We start from the raw sequence: 24,092 nt of genomic DNA, 5'->3' as shown, positions 1-24,092 counted from the left end.
CATTTATAAAAGTGCCTAAATATTTGTATTTGCTAACTCGATCGATAATTTCATTGTGTAAATATAAATTTTGAACATTTTGTGTTGATTTCGATATTACCATAAATTTAGTTTTCTTTATGTTCAAAGATAGTCCATATTCTTCGCTGCAGTCTGCTATCTTATTTACCAATGTCTGTAGCTCTTCAAGTGTTTCTGCGATCAGAACGGTGTCGTCGGCAAATCTCAGATTGTTTAATCTAACACCATTTATTTTAATACCTACAGATTGCTCAGAGAGTGTTCTATTCATTACGTCTTCGGAATAGAGATTAAACAGGGTTGGTGACAGTATACACCCTTGTCTCACACCTCGCTTTATTTCAATTTCTTCAGTGGTATTATTCTCTACTCTCACTACTGCTTTCTGATTGTAGTACATATTTGCTATTAGTCGGATGTCTCGTTTATCTAAATTCTTTTCTGTCAGGAGTCTGATTAGGTGATCATGCCGCACTTTATCAAAGGCCTTGTTGTAATCTATGAAACACATGAATACATCTTGATTTATGTCAAGACATCTTTGAGACATAACGTTCAGTGCAAACAACGCCTCTCTTGTTCCAAGTCCATTTCTGAATCCAAACTGGGTATTATTGATGTCCATTTCCAGTTTTCTGTGTACTCTAGAGTGTATAATTTTCAGAAATATTTTCAGTACATGGCTCATCAGACTGATTGTACGGTAATCACTGCATTGTTTGGCATTTATCTTTTTTGGTATAGTAACAAAGGTGGATAAAAGCCATTCTTGTGGTATTTGTCCTGATGTATAAATGCTATTGAAAAGTTTAACTAAAATGTGAATCGAGTCTTCTTCTATTAGTTTAAGGATTTCCGTTGGTATTTCATCTGGACCTGGGGCTTTACCATTTTTCATTCTTTTTAGTGCGTACATTACTTCTTCTTCCGTTATTTCTGGACCTTCGTCTCCTTGTATGTTACTTAGCTCAGATTGTTGTCTATCATCTGCAAAGAGTTCTTCAATATAGTTTTTCCATGTCTTCAACTGTTCTTCTAGTTCTGTTATTATGTTTCCGTTGACATTATACAGGGTATTTGGCTGCTTACGTTTTTGTGTACCTGCAAGTTCTTTCACTTTTTTATGTACATTAAAAATATCATGTTTTGCCTGCAATTGCTCTATTTCTTCACATTTTCTTTTATAAAAATCTTCTTTTGCTATTCTGATTTCTATTTTGATTTCTTTCTGTATTTGTTTATACCTCTGTTCGTTTTTTCCTTTCATTATTCTCCGATTGTCCATGAGAAGAAGGATCTTATCAGTCATCCACCTTTGCTTTATTTTTGGTTTTTCTTTAGTCAGAATTTTCTTCACAGGACCTGTTATCGCCATTTTTACGTTTTGCCATTTTTTATCTATGTTGTTCGTTGGCTGAGATGTTTCTTTTTCATGAAGTATTTTGAGATTATTATTAATACATTTTTGCAGTTTCTCCTTTACCTCCAGGTTACATAAATGACTACATAAATGGCTACATAAATGGTCATTCTAGAACTAGATTTAATATTAAATAATATTTAAATGGGAATAAGCCACAATTAAAGGTTAAAATACGTTTATTGACGTCTCAATTTCCACTTCGGAAATCGTTCTCAAAATACAAACATTAGTAAATTAAACAAATTTTGTTTTTGTTACTTAGTGAAAAATTCTTCTAATAATTTAATTTTATCTGACTAATCTATATTGACAATTCAGACATACATTATACATTTTAAAGTAGACACCTTTAAAATGATATTGCCAATATTGTTCAGTTGCGTTCCTGGGACGACTTTACTTATAAGATAGTTCATTCGATTACATGAAATCAACTTTAACTTGAGAATATCCGTCAGAAAAGATCATAACATGTAATTCGTCTTTGAAAAGACAAATAGATGCCATGATGACAGTAAAATTCTCCTGTTAGTGATTCCATAGTAAATTATGAGGGAAAACCCAGGAAAAAACCTCATAATACTATCCCGATATGATAAGTATTTGATCGTGCATTTAGTTTATCTCCAATAAACACCAAATTCCGATTTTATATGTTTGTTATTTAAAAAACATAAATGATGTATTCTCTATATGTTACTTACTTACCAATACTGGTATTTTCCTTTTAATAACTTCCTCTTTCAATATGGGTAACCAGATCCTACTACATTTTGTCGAGGAATTCGCGACACAATTGGTCTCATTTAGCATAATTAGAGCCGCTTCTTTGATTTTTCTCTTTTTACCATCCGTTTCTTTTAGGACTATATTTGAATCATTCCATTGAACCCTATGTTCATTATCCCATGCGTGTTTACATATTTGAGATCTATCAAATTCTCTATTTTTAATATAGGATTGATGTTCACTAATTCTAATATTTAATGGCCTTGATGTTTTACCTAAATAAAACTGATCGCATTCACAAGGTATTTTATAAATGCAATTCCTTGTCCTTTCTTGTGCATTGTTAGGTTTGGTTTTGGACAAAATAGATCTCAACGTGTTAGTTGTTTCAAATATTGTTGAAATGTTGAATTTATTTCCTATTCTTTTCCGATAATCCTTTTATGTATGGTATTGTTATTTTCCTCGTATTATTCCTTGTATATGCTGTAGGATCTCGTTCTAAGTTGTTTTGTTCTATTCGATCGATTGTTGAAAATTCCTTATTTATAAACGATAAAGGATAATCATTTTTTAATAAAATATATGTTAACAAATGTTTTTCCTCCAAGAACAAATTTTCGTTAGAACATGTAATTTTGGCTCTATCGTATAAGGATTTAATGATTCCCTTTTTAATATTAATATTGTGATTTGATTTGAAATTTAAATATATGTTGGTGTGTGTTGGTTTTCTATACACCTAAGTTTCGTATCCAGTATCGTTCTTAGAGATTAAAACATCCAGAAAAGGTAATCTTCCATAAATATATCGGCTAATAATGGAGGTAAACTAGATCCCATTGCTAGTCCAAAACTTTGTTTATAGAATTCATTATTTAGTTGAAAATATGTATTATCAGTACATAATGTTATTAACTCCATTATAGCTAATATATTTAGTCTCGTTCTAGTTGCCAATGTATCATCACTCTCTAATTTTGTCTTGACTATATTTAAAGTTTTATCTAATGGCACATTCGTAAATAAACTATTTATGTCAAAACTTACTAAAGTATTATTTGAATTAAATTCAATATTTGATAATTTATTTAAAAAATGTTGTGTATTTTTTTATAAATGTGTCATTTTTATTTTGGTTAATAATTGGTTTTAAAATAATTTAATAAAAATTTTGATAGTTCGCTACAAGGAGAATTCATGGTACTACAAATGGGTCTAAGTGGTATATTCGTTTTATGAACTTTCGGTACTCCATAAAAATGAGGGGTCTTACTGTAATGAGGTGTAATTAATCTTCTCTGATAACTAGGTAAACAATATTTGTTTATTAATTATGCTAAATGAGACCAATTGTGTCGCGAATTCCTCGACAGAATGTATAGTTTATTTTTATGAACGAGAGAGTAATTAGCATAATTTTAACTGATACTTCCGACCACTCCATGGTCCGTGCTCAAGATTAATTGAAAAATTACTTTGAATAATTGTAAAAAATAAATGAATTATTTCAGTGTTATAAAGTGTTATGTGTATGTAAACAAAAGTGACCTCTTTTATCACACACTATATTAGAACTGACTGGCCTACATTAAAAAGGGTTTTAAAAAATTTACATTTTTTTTAATTTTTAAAAATTACAAAAGAGAAAAAGAGTTTTTAAAACCGTCTAAGGTATGTTAAATAGATAAATAAAAATATTAATATAAAACTTACAGCTACTTGTTACAAATCCAAATCAGATTCAGAAGATGAACTTTCAGAACCAAGATTTATAATAACTGGCTCGATCATTTTATCAGTAATATTGTCCAGCTTCCACATTTTTTCCTCTTCTTTAATAGTGTGATTTACTGCCTTTTCCCAGTTTTCAGGTTTTACATTATTTACGGCCTCCAAAAACAACTGTTTAACATCATGAATTTTAAAAGTGGTATTTTTTCTTGAAACTTCACTCTTTATCTGTGCCCATACCAGTTCAATCGGGTTTAATTCACAATGATATGGTGGGGATCTAAGTACTGTCATTCCACGATTTTTGGCAATTTCATCAATTTCGTATTTTTTAAATTTTTCTTTATGAAGGGCACACAACGAATAAAGTTCCTTTCTTATAGATCCGGGATGGTACGTAATATTTTTTGAACTCAGCCAATTCTGCAAGTCTTTTTTTAACCACTTGGTTGTGGGCAGTCCTTCTATAAGTCTGGAGTGATAACTTGCATTATCCATTACTATTACACAGTTCTTAGGAAGAAGATCTATCATTTGTTCGAACCATTCTTGAAAGACATCAGCGTGCATGTCTTCATGGTAGTCACCGGTACGAGTTGATTCAAAAGTGAATAAACCATCTTCAACAAAACCGTCTGAACTGCCAATGTGTACTATTATCAGCCTGCGTCCCTTTCCTGATGGTGGGTTTAAACCAGTAGATAAGTTATTTACAAAAGCGTGCCTTTGACTTGTAACAGTTTCATCCTGCCAAAATTTATTTGGTGTATGACCCTCGTTGATCCATGTTTCATCAAGATAAAATATTTTTCTTTTTTGGTTTCTCATTTCCTTTATGGTTCTTAGAAAATGTCTTCTCCATATGACAATATCGCTTCTTTCTAATAAAATAGACTTTCTGGGATTCTTTTTCCAGCGGAAGCCTATTTCTTTTAAAAGTTTCCATAACGTACTTCGACTCATTTCTGGGTAATCCTTATCATCTCGAACTGAGACAAAAACTTTATCCAATGTTGGAAATTCTTGTCTAAAGAAGAATTCATGCACTTTCCGTCGAAGTCCTTCTTTAAAATGATATTCTATTTGAAATTTTGGTTTCCCTGGAGCATTACGTGGCATTTGAAAACTACCACATTTTTCTTCTTTAATAACTCTGTAAATCGTAGATTTCCCAACACTATGTGTACTGCTAACTAACTCAACGGTCTCATCAACACTTTCACATAAACGTTTGTCTGTAAATGATTTAAAACAATTAAATATTAATGTTTTTTCATTAACTGTTAAAGGACCAATTTTTCGGCGTTTACACGGCACTTCCAAATTTTCCATAACACTAGTATACACAATAAACTGCACCTTGCAACTGAAGTACCTACTTTTAGTGAACTGTTAAGAATTTTGAATACGCCACTTGGACCTTCCTACAAAATGGAAAAACCCACTATCACATTTTCTGTGGAATAAGTTTAGAAGGTAATTATCTAGTCAATTACTGTCGTAGATTCCTGGAATTAAAGAATTAAATGTTTGATTGTTGAAACCCTTACTTCGTGGAATGCACTCAATTCAGATAAAATAAAACGTTTTATTTTATCTAAAGAATTAAACTTTATTTTGCAAATAGGTAGGTACTTATTAAACTTTTATTGGTTATATATAACCAATAAAATAAACATCTTACATTTCTTGCAAATTCATTAGTACCTGTTAACCTCCATCACTCCGACACTGGCAACCTTATTTAGGGATTAGTAATCCTCACAACTATTGTATTCTATTCTGCTCCAACCTTTATACCTGGTGGTCATACTCAATTTAAAATTGTTTTCCTATATACTTCTGTAAACTTGTTGACAAATATCTGTTTTTCATTGAGTCACCCGTATTAAAAGTTTAGGGATTTGCATACATAATTTATTGTTTTATTACTCTCTCATACATAAAAATACACTATAGTAGGTTCTGGTTACCCATATTGAAAGAGGAAGTTATTAAAAGGAAAATACCAGTATTGGTAAGTCAGTAACATATAGAGAATACATCATTTATGTTTTTTAAATAACAAACATATAAAATCGCAATTTGGTGTTTATTAAAGGTAAACTAAATGCACGATCAAATACTTACCATGTCGGGATAGTATTATGAGGTTTTTTCCTGGTTTTTCCCTCATAATTTACTATGGAATCACTAACAGGAGAATTTTACTGTCATCATGGCATGTATTGGTCTTTTTAAAGACGAATTACATGTTATAATCTTTTCTGACGGATATTCTCAAGTTAAAGTTGATTTCATGTAATCGAATGAACTATCTTATAAGTAAAGTCGTCCCAGGAACTCAACTGAACAATATTGGCAATATCATTTTAAAGTCGTCTACTTTAAAATGTATAATATATGTCTGAATTGTCGATATAGATGAGTGAGATAAAATTAAATTATTAGAAGAATATTTCACTAAGTAACAAAAAACAAAATTTGTTTAATTTACTAATGTTTGTATTTTGAGAACGATTTCCAAAGTGGAAATTGAAACGTCAATAAACGTATTTTAAGCTTTAATTGTGGCTTATGTTCATTTAAATAGTATTTAATTTAAAATGCCATAAGAAAATAGCTTCAGAACAATATTAGATGTAATATGTTGAAACCTTCTTGCAATTATAGTAAGCATTCATCGATTTTAATAAAAAATGGTCATACCTTGTATAAAGGTAACATATGTGGTTATATTAAAAACAAACAAACAAAAATATGGCAGAAAGGTAAGATAATGACAATTTTAAGTTACTTACTTACCTAATATGTAGTAATGATGTTATAACATTCGCGCATGCAAATTATATGAGAAAAGACAGAGGTGACGATAAAATCCTAGATTCTGGCGAAACTCAAAAGACAGAAACTCCTATAGTGTGTGGTAATATGCCAGTCTTACGTGATAGTGTTACAATTGAACCCACAGTGAATACAAATTCTAAACACAAATCAGTTCAGTTAGAACCAAAGGAGCCCATCTTAAGTTCATCATAAGAAGAAACAAGTTTATCTCTACCTAGAGATGCGGGAGAGGATTAAAACGCGTTCTAGAAGATTGATAAAAGCTCCCATTAAGCTTGGTCTCTAATGAGGCAGGAGATGTTATATATTAATCCTGCATCGGAGCGGTAGACATTTCGAAAAAGTTAGACATACTTGAGTGAGGTTATGTCATTGAGCAGCTCCGAATGTCCACGCTGTTCTGATTAATTGAATTATATGTAACTGTTTTAGAAGTAAACAAATAATTATGTTTTGTTAGTCTGTGCTTCAGTAAATACACAATAATTACTAGATATTTTTTTTAATATTACTTTTTCGAATAAATCTGGAAACATTTAAAAACCTTTAAAAGCTTTTATATTCCTATGTGAACGGCAGTTATTGTTAAAGCTGTTAAAGAAGAAACAGTGGCATAATTCCTCTAGAGTAAAAGTTGCACCACGTGTTATATCAAGTAGAAACTATGTACATATAACTTTACAGCAATAGTTTTTACTTGCCATTATATAAATTGGATTCAGAATGTATATAAATTTAATATTTTGATACAACGTAGGACTTTATTTGGTAATAATTAAATAATTTGAACTTGTAATTACTACACGATCCTTTCAAAGGAGTGTTTATTATCATTTGAATTTTCCTATTGGGACCCATGTCTTTGAGTGTAAAACATACTATATATGATTGGCTTTAGGAAACTTTATAGGGCTACCGGGAACGATTTTAAAAGCATCACTTATTACTCATTTATGAGGTAGCGACACTTACCTGTGGGGTTCTGAACTTTCAAACATGATTCGATAGTTGTCAATGTTGGATTCAAAAGTTTCAACAAACTCTTGGAAAGTCGGCAAAGCGTCTAAAGCTAATATTTCATTCCACGCTCTACTCGATAACCAACTGGAAGCAGGATTGGGGATCATCTGTAAAACAAAACCGAAATAGATGATATTTTCATTCATTAAAATATCAGAAGACTATAAAATAGACTATTGTATTCACAAAAAGTAAACAGAATCAAATGGAGTTAGATTCTGTTTACTTTCTTATGGAAATTCAAAGTTGTTTATTTATCACTTTCTCATCTGAGATTAAATCCATTATTATCATTATCACATATCCTCTAGCGCCACTGCTCAAAAAGCCCTTCCTTGATTTTATTCACTGATCGCGCTTTTGCGCGGTCGTCCGATACTTCTTCTGCTGATTGGTGATTTAAATCAGGGCTTCTTAAACTGTGGGTTGCGACCCCCAGGGGGGTCGCGAGACTACTGAAAGGGGGTCGCAAAGTTCTGATACTTTTCAGTCATTATAAATAAAATTTTAAAATTTTAAACATAGTATACACACTACGTACAAATATAAATACAAATAAAAATCATACAAAATACTATTGTAGTTTTGTTATAATTTTTTTTTTGAAAAAAGTGGCAATGCAAAACTGTTATGTAGGGCCTATAAATGAAAATATGGAAGTAGCATTTAAAATAATAAATACAACGCGCTCCTCGATTTTCAACTGAACGTTCGACATTGATGTCTGGCCGCCGGCGCCAGTGTTTGAAAGATAACTTAGTGATTATAAGTACCCAGACGCCGCGTCGCCTTACAGCTTACACATACAATACGGAAGCATAATCAAGCTAGGCTAGGCGAATCGGCATATTATTTTTATAAAAGAATAATAAAAAAAATTAAATGAAAGCTTCTTTTTCGGCGTCTTTGTGATACGGTGCCTTTGTGCGCTGTACACTTTGAACACGCTATGCGTCGGCGTTGATCTGATCGTAATTTGTTGTCATTACACTGGTAAAGATTCGAGTGTAGTTATTTTTCTGTTTGTACTTCAGTTTGGACTCAGCTTTGTCTTCGTAGTGACATGTGTATATTTACTGTGTAATTTTCAGTTGGTGTTTTTAATTATTACTTTAAAGTTCAACTACATTTTGTTTAATTATTTATTATTATTTCTCCATCATGGATAAATGGCTAATTAAAATTCCAACTAATAAGTCTGCCACGCCGTCACAACCAAGTTGCAGTGCCTCAAATCCGACTTCTCGCAAAACAAAAAAAAAGAAAATATGACGAATCATATTTGCAGTATGGCTTCACATGCTCTTCTCACAACAATGAAGAACAACCAGTGTGCTTAATTTGCAAAGAAGTTTTGGCTGCAGAAAGCATGAAACCGTCAAAACTGCAACGACATTTAAATACTAAACATGCAACGTTATCAAAAAAGCCAATAGAATATTTTGAGCGTCTTTTGCAAACATCAAATAAAGAAAAGAAAACTTTGGAGAAGTATGTTACTTTTAATGATATATATATATATATATATATATATATATATATATATATATATATATATATATATATATATCTATTGGCATCGTATGAAGTTTCGTATTTTATAGAAAAACGAAAAAGCCTTTTACTATTGGAGAGCAACTTTTACTACCTGCAGCTATAAGAATATCTGAAATTGTTCATGGAAAACAGTATGCTGCTGAAATTAGTAAAATTCCATTATCAAATGACACTGTGTCCAAAAGAATTTCAGACATTAGCAATGATCAATTTCAACAGCTTCTTATGAGGCTTAAAGACAGCTCAAAGTTTGCAATACAACTGGACGAGTCGACAGACATTTCAAAAATGGCACAGTTGTTACTTTTTGTAAGATATATTTATGAGGGAAGCATCCATTAAGATATACTGTTTTGTCGTCCTCTGGAAGGTCATACGCGTGGAAAAGATATATATAAAAAAGTTAATGAGTTTTTTGAAAAAGAAGGGTTAAATTGGAAAAATTGTGTTGGTGTGTGCACGGACGGTGCTGCAGCAATGACCGGACAAGATCTTCGTTTTACAGCATTTGTTAAAGCTGGAAATGATCATATTACATTTACACATTGTATGATTCACCAAGGGGCACTTGTTGTTAAAAAAATTGCACCAGAATTAAACACTGTGTTTTTTGATGCAGTCAATATCATTAACTTTATTAAAAGTAGAGCACTTAATAGTCGATTGCTTAAAAATTTGTGCATTGATATGGATTCGGATTATACAAGTTTATTGCTACATACTGAAGTTAGGTGGCTATCAAGAGGTCGACGTTTGAAACGATTATTAACTTTAAAAGATGAAGTTCTTATATTTCTAATAGAGCAAAATTCTACTTTGGCCGATTATTTTCACGATAATTTATGGCTTCTCAAGCTATGCTATTTGGCAGATATTTTTGATAAAATCAATGATATGAATTTATCAATGCAGGGAGTATGCGTTAATATGTTTACGTTAAAAAATAAACTAAGTATATAATTAGTAACAATATTTCAAAAAAAGATACTCCTATAACAAAAATTATAGTTAATCATTTGAAGGATAAGTTTACATGCATAGGTATTTTTCCAATGATATCGATACACAACAATGAATTTGCAATCCATTTTCAATTGAAATGGAAGAAATTAATTTTTTAAACTTAAAAGCACAAGAAGAATTTGCCGAATTAACAAGTGATACTACTTTGCGAGTCAGATTTTCTCAAGTGCTGTGCATGAATTATGGATAGAAATCAATTCAGAATATCCCCTACTATCGGAAATGGCAATGAACAAATTACTGCCATTTTGTACAACATATTTATGTGAATCAGCCTTTTCCACATTAACTTACATAAAATCAAAATACCGTTCAACTTTAATAAACGTTGAAAGTTTATTACGATCGGCACTAACTCAAATTGAGCCTAGATTTAAGTATTTGTGTAAAAATAAACAATCACATCCGTCACATTAATATTGTTTGATGTTAATAATATGTTTTTATTAAAAAAATTGTTACAAAAGTTATTTTTTCTATTGAATATATAGATATAGTTTTATGTCATTCTATTTATTGTGTTTTATTACGACCGATATCCCGTCAACGTTTCTAATTATATATATGTGAAATTAATGGGTACGTATTCTTTAATCCCTATTTTATTTACATTGTAAAATAGTGCGATATTACATCTACTTCTACGGTTAATATATATTTCATTATATGGAGGAGGGGGTCGTTTAAAATTTCCTAAGCTTGAAGGGGGTCGCTATATAAAAAAGTTTAAGAAGCCCTGATTTATATCCTGCTATTTTGACCAAACGGGTCTCTCCCATTCTGCTCATGTGGTTGTTACATTCTTTTTTTCTATATAGTGTGCATTCGTTTATACACTGTCGGTTACATTTTCTTCTTCTTGCACTTCTCTTTCGATATCTCAGCGTATTTCCTGTAATTCTTCTCCATATTCTCATCTCTGCCGTTTCCAGTAGCCTTTGTGTTATGCCTGTGTCAGGTCTTATTTTTGAGGCATATATCATTATTGGTCTTACAATGGATTTATAATTTCTTGACTTCATTTTAGTGTTAATGTGTCTGTTTCGCCATATAGTGCTAGTAAGGCATCCTGTCAGCTTATCTCCTTTTTATATTTGATCTCTCACTTCTTTGTCCAGGTCTCTATAGCTGGACAATGTAATTCCAAGGTACTTTATTTCCATTACTTTGTCCAGGTCTTCATAGTCGGACAGTGTAATTTCATGGTATTTTATTTCCATAACTTATTCTATACTGGTGCCATCAATTTCTATTTTACATCTGGTTGATTCTTTGCTAATTACCATTGTTTTAGTTGTCTGAGATGAGATTCCCATATTAAATTCTTTTACTCCTAAGGTAAATCTTTGGACTAGTCTCTTTTCTTCTTGAGCTATCAATATTGTGTATCTGCGTAAATTATTATTTACGTAAAGATTATTTTTAGTTCTACGTTTCCCATTCTGAATCCTCTTCGTTATTCATATTTTTGATGATTTCATCCATGATTCAATTGAAGAGTCATCTATATGATTTCTACTTTGTTCTTTTTGTAGATGTGTTTAATAGTTTTTATGATATTTAGGGGTTTATTGGGGTAGTGATGCGTCTCAAATACCCTCTCCTACTCAAATGTCAACCTCACCTTCACGTTGGTGAACCCTGTTATCACAAACGAGGCTCTAACGACCGAGTATCAGCGGTATAACTGTAACACCTGGAATTAAGGAAATGTAATTCCATTAAGAATGAGTGGTGCCGACCTATCCTTTCCGAGGGGTGTTGGTTGAACTGAGTAGGCCGCTAACCTCGGTTACAATGGTGGACACGACACATTCTTCTAACCCACCAACCCGTCTGGCCAGCGTGGTGGGATATGACCAAAATGTCCAAAACCAAACATGTCGATTGCAACAGAAACACGGAAGGTACCCCAGTTGGGTAGGAATTCTATTCCACAGTCCCACACCGTAACAACGGTCTGCCCTGTTTCTGGGGGGTGGGGCAAGTCGACATTGAAAAAGAAGAAGAACAAACAACTTCATATAGCAACATACAACATCCGCTCCAATGCAAAAGATGAAAAACTCTACGAACTAGAAGAGGAATTGGGGAACTTGAATTGGGACATAATGGGACTGTCAGAAGTTAAAAGAAGAGGTGAAGGATATGTGGACTTACATTCAGGCATTATAATTCAAAACGTAACCATTTCGAGAGGGGTTAGACAGGGCTGTATTCTTTCGCCACTGCTTTTCAATCTGTACACGGAACAAATATTTCTAGGAAGGCACTGGAAGAGTACAACGAGAGCATCAAGATTAATGGCGTACCAATAAGTTATTTTCGATATACAGATGATACTGTTATACTGGCCGATAATATCAAAGATTTATAGATGATGCTAAATAGAGTAAATACAACTGGCAACCAATTTGGATTGAAGATCAATAGAAACAAAACTAAATTTATGGTGATCAGTAAAAAGAACATTCAACATATCGACCTGAATATTGAAGCCGAACGGATTAAAAGAGTACACCAATTTAAATATCTGGGATATACAGTAAATGATAAGTGGGACCCAGACATAGAAATTAAGATCCGAATTGAAATAGCAAGATCCAAATTCATCAAAATGAGAAAGCTCTTAAGCAACCGCCACCTAAGCGTTAACCTCCGATAGCGCGCTACGAAATGCTACGTACTTTCTACGCTACTTTACGGAGTTGAAGGGTGGACGTTAACAGCAGCAACTATAAAGAAGTTAGTGGCTCTAGAAATGTGGCTGTATCGACGCATACTGAGAATACCTTGGACAAACAGAGTGAAGTGAAGAGGTGGAATTGTTAACAACTGTTAAAAGGAGGAAAGCGTCATACCTGGGCCATGTATTCCGTAATGATAGGTACAGTCTGCTACAGCTTATCGTGGAAGGCAAGATTGAAGGTAGAAAAGGTTTGGGCAGAAAGAAGAAATCCTGGCTGGGAAACTTGAGAGAATGGTTTCAAATACCAGAAGCTGCGAACATAATACATGCGCCATAAAACAGAGAAACCTAGCGTTTGATGGTCGCCAACCTTCGGTAGAAGACGGCACATAAAGAAGAAGAAGGTTTGATACTAAAACTCGTTAGGCCTAATAACACACGTAAAAAAGACCTTAATCAATGCCGTATTACTTGTTTGTAGAATACCAAGTGTCGCTCTTATATAATTAGTTTCATAAAATAAAATACGGCATTTCATAAGTTAGAATATTGTGAATGTTATGTTTTATTTAATTGTTAGTAAATTTTTTACTATTATTTAATAATAAAGTACTAAAGTAGAATATTCACCTCTTTCGGAGTTCCTCCAGCCAGAAAATGTTGCCATTCCTGTGGATCGATTTTTTTCAAGTCCATTAAAATTCTGATACACAACAGAAATGCAAAATGCATCTTATGCTTTTCAAACAGACTCCTGCATACATTGCAATATAGATTGAATGTGAATGAGTCATTGATAGTTTTTACACGTAGAATAATGTTGTCTGAAATAAAATGTAATTGTATAAGATTAAAAATAATAATTAATACACAATGTTGTAACAGATATAAAAGTGATTAGTTAATAATAACTATTATTTGGCCGAAACAAGGGAAACACATTCTTGGAGAAAATTACATATTTATGGAAGAACAAGGGAAAAAACTAAGTTTAAGATTAAGGAGTAGAAAATTCTTTTTTGGATTGAATCATTGAAGGATACAAATGCGAAACGAGGAAGAAGAAAAAACGTACAAATTCTATTTACTCACCTGATTTTTCGGTTTCAGCCATGGTAGAAACAAAAATTTGTATAAACCATTCCAAAGAGTACTGGTACATTGGATCTACGTTGGACAGATCAGCTACGCAAAAAAATAGTATTTGAGCTCTATTGGCTACCGGAATATACAGCGCCCTAGTGTTGTCAATGTCTATTTGTGTTATTTCTGCAGACTCCACTTTACTCTACGAAATAAAATAATCATATATATTTATTGCAGTACTAAAGTACTACAAGTAATAACAAGCTTGTAATAGATAAAAAGGATGGCGAATGCTAGAAAAAAAAATTAATGCCCAATACAATTGGATCACGATATGAAAAATAATTAAGGCCGTTCCTCGCGATTCTGGGCATAGCTAAATTCCAATGTAAAAGTTTATATCAAATAACGCAAAAACTATGGCAGATATTGAGATGATTCTTTTTTATATGAAAGGTCTTAAAAAGTTCTAGTGCACTATTTGGTTGTAAATTAATAAATTGTTTAAACAATATTTTTTTTTTCAAATATTTTTGGTTAAAATAAACGTAAAATTTTTTTTTTGAAATTGGGCACTACAGAATTTGACCCACTTTCCGAATCTGTTTTTATTTTTAACATAAAGTGTAACACAAAGCCGCTATTTGATGTAAACTTTTTAAAAAATCTCAAAGTTCTGCTAAATGTTACTCTCTCTCTCTCTCGGTCAGTACAGGCTGTCTTTGTCGATAGCTTCTGGATTCTCGCCGACAGGTAGGTAAGAAATATACACTCTCTCATAAATAATGTTGAATAACATTATTAGGGCTTATTAAAGAGTAATACCCAAATATTTTGCAGTATTTGAATATGGAATTTGATTATTTATATTTATTGGACAATACGAAAATATTTTGCAGTATTTGAATATGGAATTTGATTATTTATAGTTATTGGAATATTTATTTTAAACGTTTTTGTTAGTAAAGTTTACATAATATATGAAGTTTGTTTCGTCACTTGCTTGTCCAGTCATATTAGTCCAGGGTAATAAGGATTTTCTCGTGACACTCAATAATCCAGGTAGCTGACAACTTTTTTAGATATTGTAGACCTATAAGAAGAAAACCTATCTGTTTCCTGCCTAAAGTTCGGAGCCGTTTTTAATGATTAACAATTTAATGCAAAAAGCGCGATTTTTTCTATTTTTTGCACTCCATTAGAAAGCTAAATAATTGACATAAAATTACAAAATTTTATTTTTTAGAATATTGACAAAGCTTCAAAATGCCGACTTTTGAAAGTTGAAAAGTCAATTTGTTGCTTCGCAAACTGCAAAAAAAGTGACAATTGATATTTGTTAAAAACTTTTAGTAAACTTAAACTTTAAACTTTAGTGTTCCACCCAAAGTTGGGTATTGGGGTGCTTAACAAACCCTCAAAATTTGGGACAAATATTGAGTGGGAGCCTTGTAACTGGCTACCTACATTCGAGGGTTGGAAATCTTTTGATTCCAAGCCTTACTTCAAAGGACTTGTGAATGGATGTATCTCCATAGGTTTGGTTCTTCAGTGACCGTTGAAGGATAAGGATTGTTAAGGTGAGCAAATATTGCTCCAGAGAAATAAAATCACCTTTAGTTTATCGACTTATAATTAACTTATTTTTAGAGTAGAGAGGTTCAAAACGACCGTAGCTGACTATACAGTATCAAATAATTCTTTCTTTATCACACGTAAAAGAGAAAACCGTATTTATGAGAAAAAATGCCCGATTTCGGCGTAGAGAAATATTTTATACATGAATTGAGAGTGTTTTTAAAATGCACTTGTCTCAAGGGCGTGTGACAACGAACTAAAAAATAATACTTGGTGCGTAAAAGTGTAGATTACCCCTCTTGTATTTAGGTGTGAAAATTATTTAAGAGGCTGTGGTGGCGCCAACAAGTCGGGTATTCCGAGCAAACTTCATAAAGTGACTATTTTACTTATTCTACACTAAGAAAAGTGTAAAGAACAATATTTTTATTTTATATTTTAAAATGATATGTTCATTTCTGGAACATAGACTGCCCGCGTTGAAGTATTTACTTCAAAACGAAAGAAAGAGTGATTTGAGAAAGTAAGCAAACTTAACTTAAATGTAATTTAAGAAATAACTATTCCTAAACTAGAGTAATACATATAAATGTGACAAAATTTAAAATTTTAATTTTCTACTTTGTCTACAGGAAGAGGACAGAGTTTTGTAATGGGTCTGTTAAAATATCCATCTCTAGTCTTTATTTTAACACTACGGACCTTATCGTCCTTACCAGTAAACAATTCAACAATTCTTGCCAATGGCCAGTGTAGGGGTGGAACTTTATCTTCCTTTAATAGAACTAAGTCGTTAACTTCAAGATTCTTCTGTGGTGTTAACCACTTGGGGCGATTCTGAAGTTGATTAAGGTAATCAATTTTCCAGCGTTTGGCAAATGATTGCTGAATCTTCATGTAGTTTTGCCAAATTGTTAATTTATTGTCAGGTATTTCCATCACTATCTCTTCAGGAAATGACGTAATTGGTTTTCCTATTAGGAAATGTCCTGGAGACAATGTGTTAAAGTCATTTGGATCATTTGACATAGCACAAAGAGGGCGTGAGTTTAGTACTGCTTCTATTTGTGCGAGAACTGTGCTAAAGGTTTCAAAAGTTAAAGTGGTATTGCCTAAAAGCCTTAAAATGTGATATTTGGCACTTTTTATGGCTGCCTCCCAAATTCCACCATGATGCGGAGAATGGGCTACAATAAATTTCCATTGGATTTCAGAAGAGGAGAGAAAATTGAATATGGACTCAGAGGTTTCCTTTTGTTTAAGAAATAGTGCAACTTCCCTCAACTGATTTCTAGCTCCTAGAAAATTAGTGGCGTTATCTGAGTAGATAATTTGTGGACAGCCTCTCCTACTGATGAATCTTTTTAAAGCAAGTAAGAAACTTTCGGTAGACAGACCTGTGACTAATTCGATGTGCACTGCACGAGTAACCATACATACGAACAACGCTATGTAGGATTTTATTTTTGGAGCCTTTCTTAAATTGGAGCTTTTTATAAGAAATGGACCACCAAAGTCTAGACCAACATTGGTAAATGGAGGGGAGAAACATGAACGTTCCCGTGGTAAATCAGCCATTAACTGTGTGGCTGTCTTTGCTTTAAATTTAAAACAATCGTGACATTTATTAATTATTCTTTTAGTTTCTTTGAGACCATTTAGACACCAATATCTTAAACGAAAATTGGAATGAGTATTTTGAGGGCCTGCATGACATAATCTTATATGTTCTCTATGCAGCATTAATTTTACTATGTGATTATGAGAGGGTAGAAGTAATGGGTACTTCTGTTCATATGGGACGTCTGAGTACCTTAGACGACCACCTACACGAATCATTTGCTGATTATCTATGAATGGGTTGAGTTTTAAAATTGTTCTATTTGAAATTATCTCCTTATTTTCAAGACAAGAAAATTCTTGAAAAAAGTGTGCCTTTTGCAAAAGTTTTATTATTAAATTTTCAGCATTTTTTAATTCTGAAACAGAGAACGGTCCAACATATTTTTCATTTGGAAACTTGAAATTGTGAATGTACCTGAGAATAAGTGTGATACTGCGTTGTAGTTTTGAGAAGTTTGAAAATTTGAGAGATAAATTTTCAATGAAACTTATTGGACTTTCTTGTGCTAGATGAACTATTTTCTTTTCCTCGGGTATTTTACTTACATTTGGTTTTGAATCATAAGAAGTTAAATCTAAGTCATAATTAAGTAGAAATGAGGGACCTTGAAACCAAAATTTTGAGTTTAGAAGTTCAGGAGCAGACATGCCTCTTGACGCAATATCTGCGGGGTTTTGTTTTGACTTTATATATCGCCACTTAAATTGTGGGTTTCCTTGTATTTCAGAAACTCTATTTGCAACAAACTGTGACCATCTCGAGCTATGTGAGCCTAACCAAGCAAGTACGATTTCTGAGTCCGTCCAGCAGTTTATTGAGTCTATTTGAGTTAATTTATTATTTAGAATTTCAACTATTCTTTTAGTGAGTTTGCTGCATAAAACAGCACCCATAAGTTCTAACTTAGGTAAAGTTAATGTTTTTATTGGAGCTACCCTACTTTTAGAGGTGATGAGTGTGGAAGAGACATTTCTTGAGCTATAAGTAACTCTAATATATATGCAGCTGGCGTATGCCTTTTCACTAGCGTCGGAAAATGCGTGTATTTGTATAGTACATATATAATTTTCAATAAAAAAAGGTCTGTGAATTTTTAAATGTTTTAGTGCTGAAATATGTTTGAGAAAATTTAACCATTCATTTAAGAGTGTAGAGTCTAAACTTTCATTCCACTGAATTTTTGAAAGCCAAATTTTTTGCATTATTATTTTTGCAGTTACTATTACAGGATTAATTAATCCCTTGGGGTCGAAAAAACTTGCGATTATCGAGAGCACTTGTCTCTTAGTGTAGGAATCTTTTATTTCGATTTCTGGTACTGAAATAGAGAAACTATCTAATTTAGAGTCCCAACAAAGACCTAATATTTTATTAGAATGATTTTCTGGAGATATGACATACGTAGAGTCAGTTGAAAATTGTGAAATATTTTCTAAAAATTGTGGTGAATTTGAACACCATTTGTGAAGAGATATGCCTGCCTTTTGTAGCAGTGCAGTGATTTGCTCATGCGCAAGTGTGAGTGTTTCAATACTATTTGTACCATATAATATGTCATCAATATAGCAAAAATTAATGAGCATATCATGAGCGAGAGGATATTCTTCCTTATGCCTGTTTGCGAGTTCAATTAAACATCGTGTGCTAAGGAAGGTAGCTGGTTTCGTTCCATAGGTAACCGTTTCCAATTGTATACATTTTAACGGCTCCGAGGAAGAGTTGCGCCACAAAATATTTAATAAGAAAGTTTGGTTGGGGTTTATTCTGATTTGTCTAAACATCTTTTTTATATCAGATGTGAATACATACTTGAAGAGTCTAAAGTTGACTAAAGTGTCAAATAGTTCTGGTTGTGTGGTATAACCCTTTAACATAATATCATTAAGGCTAAAACCAGAAGTGGTTTTCATGGATGCGTCAAAAACTACGCGCAAACGAGTTGTGAGAGAAGTGTCTTTTTCTACACTGTGGTGAGGCAAGAAATATTTGTTTTCTGAGTGTACATTCTGCAGAGACAACCGAACATATTTTGCATGTCCTAATTCAACATACTCGTCTATAAAAGATTTATATTGTTTGTAACGAGAATCATTTTTTGAGAATTTGTTCTCCAAATTTAGAAATCGCCTTCGCGCCATTTGGAAAGAGTCGCCCAATTTATTATTTTCATTAGGCGTGCATAGGGGTAAATCTACTTGGAACTGTCCATTCGGTAGGATTTGTGTTGTGGCTTTAAATATTTTCTCAGCCTTTTCATCATCAGGACTTAAATGCTTTATTTCGGGAACTTCTTCAATGTCCCAAAACCTTTGGAGAAGATTATTTATATTTTCTTCTTCAGTGTGAGATTGAACAAATAAAGAAATATGATTCGAGTGTGAATAGTTACAGTTTGAGTGAGAGTGCATCTTTTTCTTAGATGAAACTTGTGGAGATAAGTTACCGAACATGACATATCCTAAATGAGTGTTTTGAAGCACTGGAAGACCTGCTCCAATATGAATTAAACCATCCTTTAATAGATCACAGTAAATTTCTGCACCTAATAAGAGATCGATTCTCCCTGGGGAGGAGTAAGAGGGATCACTGAGCTTTATGCCAGCTGGTATTTTTATTTTGCTACGATCTAGAGGTACCTGAGGTATTTTACACGTAATATTATCCAAAACTGCACATGATACTTCAAATTTCATATCATTGTTTTTATATGGGAAAAATTCAATGTTTACCATTTCATTTGAGATGGAACAATTTTGAGAGATTGTGGAAATTTGTAATCTTTTATTAGTGGTAGAGTAATTTAGTTTATTTACTAAATCTTTTGTTGCAAAGCTCGATTGAGATCCATTATCGAGAAGACATCTTGCGTGTACAGGTTGTCCACTTTTAGAGTAAATTGTTACCAGCGCTGTGGCTAGCAAAACTTCGTTTTTTGGACTGAAAGTTGAGAGAGAAGAGATGCAAGATGAATTTTGACTTTGTGTGTCTGAGAGTAGACAATATTCATTTGTCTGAGTGCTTAAGTGAGTAGAAGTGTTTGGTGATTCATTATATGAATGTGGAGAATTAATTCTTTGAGTAACTTGGGCATTATTACTCCTTTGAGGAACATGAAAATGACTTTGAGAGATATGTGGTGCACTATGGCGAGTTTGTGAATCACCCTGTATACTTGCGGAGGATTGAGAGGTTTGTGGTGCATTAAAGCGTGATTGTTGCCTATTGGCGTGACTTTGATTACCATCATGTGAATTTGAAGCACTTTGATTGCTTCGAGTGGGAGAAAATAAATTATTTTCATGAGTGTGAGAAAAATTATTTTCTTCATGCAGAAGTGTATTGTGCTTTTTATTGCAAATTTTACATGTGTATTTAGAAATGCATTTATCAGTAAAATGCTTAGTGCCAAAACAGTTTCTGCAAAGCTGTGCTTGCTTTACAAAATTAAACCTTTCTCGAGAATTTGTGTCTTTAAATAAGTTACAGTGATATATTTTATGACCAGTTTGTTTACAAAATATGCAATTTTCATAGCTAGATTTATTATTATTTATAGTGGAAATATGAGCAGTTTTTTGAGTGACTTTATTATTAAACTTTGACTGAGTTTCAGTGTAATTAAGTTTCTCTAAAACATCACATCTTTTTTCTAGAAATTCAAAAAATTGTTTGAGTGTTGGAACATTCTTAGAACCTACTTCATATTCAAAAGCCTTGTGAGAAGCAAAATCTATTTTTTCTAAAAATATTTCTATTAAAAGGAGGTCCCAATGTTCAATTGGAACTTCGAGATTACTAAGAGCTTGAAGCGTTTGCTTCGTGTGTACAAGAAAATCTCTTAGTACCTGAGGAGTGCATTTAACTAGAGATTGAGACTTTAACAGCTTTTTTATAAGAGTACTAATCACTCGTGATTTGTCATCATATCTTTCTTTTAGGGTTTTTATAGCGATAGCAAAATTTGCATCTACTACTTCGATGCTGCTAATTAAGTTTAAAGGTTCTCCTTTGAGGAAGGATTTTAAATATATAAACTTTTGTACATTATTTAAACTTGAATTGTTTGTGATCAGAGTTTCAAATAGTTGAAAGAATTCATTGAATTCTGAGAAATGGCCGGTAAAGGTTTTCATGCTAATTTCAGGCAGCCTCGCACTGGAAACAGCATTATTATTTGAGCTAGGTACTTTATTTTCTGTTAAATTTAATTCTATTATTTTTCTTTGTAAACCTTTGAGTGTGTTGAAGTATTTTTCTTCAACATTTGCTCGATCAGCTGATTGTTGGTCGCTGTCATCAGTCTGTTCGATTTCTAATTGAATTTGTTCATATTGTGTGAAAAAATTAAAAAGTTTTTCTTTCCTATTTTCAAAATCAAGTATTTCGTTTTCTGTGTCTTTATTGGCTATAAACCATTCTGAGATACGTGTAATTGATGCTTTAAGTGATTTGCGCTTTTTCTTTAAAGCTTCCATTTTTTATTTAAAGTGAATTTATTTGCAAATATATGCTGAGCGAGAAATAAGAGTGAATGATTTTGTTTAGTGTAAATGTCTTTTTCAACTAAGACGCGATTTTAATTTTAATAGAGTATTTTTACTAGAGTGATAAATAAATATTTTTCGTGAGAGCGGGCTGTGAGACAATCTGTATAATAAACAATTGTCAGCTATCTTTAGCGATATTGAGAAGAAAGATCTGTTGTCAAATCAAAGCCATTAGTTAATATAAATATTAATAAACAAATAAAAGTCGAGACAAATATCTACCAATATAAATCATGTGCATGCATTGAGTATAGAAAATATAGAAAGAGTTTTAACCTCACCAAATGTTTTTCAAGTATCCAATTTAATTACCGCTGTCGCTTACCAGCACATAACGCACTGTTCACAAAACACACGTGTCTAATCTTGAACGAAGGTCAACTTGTGCAATCTTTCTTCTAGGGACGAGAAACCATTATTCTTTCTTCCTGTTGCTCTCCGGCGTGTGTAATCCTTTTCTTTCTTCAGTCCTGATCAAATAATCTGTGCTCGATAGGACCACGAAATGAGTGGGAGCCTTGTAACTGGCTACCTACATTCGAGGGTTGGAAATCTTTTGATTCCAAGCCTTACTTCAAAGGACTTGTGAATGGATGTATCTCCATAGGTTTGGTTCTTCAGTGACCGTTGAAGGATAAGGATTGTTAAGGTGAGCAAATATTGCTCCAGAGAAATAAAATCACCTTTAGTTTATCGACTTATAATTAACTTATTTTTAGAGTAGAGAGGTTCAAAACGACCGTAGCTGACTATACAGTATCAAATAATTCTTTCTTTATCACACGTAAAAGAGAAAACCGTATTTATGAGAAAAAATGCCCGATTTCGGCGTAGAGAAATATTTTATACATGAATTGAGAGTGTTTTTAAAATGCACTTGCCTCAAGGGCGTGTGACAACGAACTAAAAAATAATACTTGGTGCGTAAAAGTGTAGATTACCCCTCTTGTATTTAGGTGTGAAAACTATTTAAGAGGCTGTGGTGGCGCCAACAAGTCGGGTATTCCGAGCAAACTTCATAAAGTGACTATTTTACTTATTCTACACTAAGAAAAGTGTAAAGAACAATATTTTTATTTTATATTTTAAAATGATATGTTCATTTCTGGAACAAATATATTAATTAGTTTAAAAGTTATTGTATTTGTTTATCTCAGAGACCTTTTTCTTACAATAACAACAGAGATAGAAAATACTAAAGATAGGGTAATTCTGTGGTTGACAAATGAAAGCAAAAGACTTATACTATCAATATGCATTAAAAAAAAATAAAAGAATAATTTATTATAGTCAAAAATCCTGATGTCAAATTTTTGAAATTTTGTAGTTTATAAACATTTAGAATAACTTTAAAAACATTGTCCCTAGAAAAAATCTTTTTTTACATTCAAAAAGCTAGTATTTTCACCCGAATTTTCAAATAAAATAATTTGGCCTAGGTTAATTTGGGCCAAAGTTAGCCATGTTTTTTTTGTTAATTCACAGCTAATTTGATTATAATAATTAAGGAACCTTATTGACGCCATGTTAAAGAATGGGATTTGTATTTTTTGTTAAAAAATTTGCACAAATATTGTACCTTTACAGGACCCTCTACGAATTTTCAAAAATGTAGTTCAAATAGTGACTAGGAAGAACCCACAAATCCATGGCGTTTAAATACCGAACAAACAATTTTAAACTAAAAAAATTTTCTATATCTCCGGATCTACTCAATGGATTTTGATCACTCTTTTTTTAATTTGTATGTAATTTCTACGTACATTACAAATACTTAGTATATAAAATTGTCGCTAACATATTTCAAAAAATATTAATACAAAAATGCTATAATCTAATAAATGCTTCTCTGAAAATTTAATATAATTTTGAAAAAGTTTCTTAACATAAAAACAATTGAATTTATAAATTTGAATAGTGACAATTACAATTAAGCCTCAATGTCATAAATACCAACTTAAAATTTTTATTTTTGACAATTATATTGCCAAAAATAAAATTTTGTATAAAATTTTTTTTTTGTTTAGTAACAAAAAAGAAGAAGATTTATTCACCATTGATAGATGCCTGAAAAAATGTAACAAATACATGGAAAATTAAATCAAAATGTGATTGTTTACTGGTTTCATATATAAACTACATAGAAATAATATAATTATAAATTTTGCTTAGATTTTTAATTTCTGACCTTTTGTTTAAATTATGGGATCTAGT

General features: G+C 32.2%; 1 protein-coding gene across 2 annotated transcripts in view; it reads right to left on the bottom strand.

Moving 5' to 3' along the window:
* Positions 1-24,092, bottom strand: part of LOC140449818 (dynein axonemal heavy chain 1-like) — a 1,063,244-nt gene that overhangs the window by 265,612 nt on the left and 773,540 nt on the right. For both annotated transcript variants that reach the window (XR_011951893.1, XM_072543176.1), the window contains exons 51-53: positions 14,136-14,331; positions 13,674-13,867; positions 7,727-7,881 (exon numbers count right to left, since the gene is read on the bottom strand). Coding sequence is in view for 1 of the 2 variants with exons in the window: in XM_072543176.1 (XP_072399277.1) it covers positions 7,727-7,881; positions 13,674-13,867; positions 14,136-14,331 (545 nt within the window). In the remaining variant the exon portion in view is untranslated. The remainder of the gene's footprint in view (positions 1-7,726; positions 7,882-13,673; positions 13,868-14,135; positions 14,332-24,092) is intronic.

This window comes from Diabrotica undecimpunctata, chromosome 9 (genome assembly GCF_040954645.1).
Source record: "Diabrotica undecimpunctata isolate CICGRU chromosome 9, icDiaUnde3, whole genome shotgun sequence".
Taxonomy (NCBI): Eukaryota; Metazoa; Arthropoda; class Insecta; order Coleoptera; family Chrysomelidae; genus Diabrotica; species Diabrotica undecimpunctata.
Note: the sequence above shows the minus strand (reverse complement) of the source record. Positions and strands in the feature narration are given on the sequence as shown.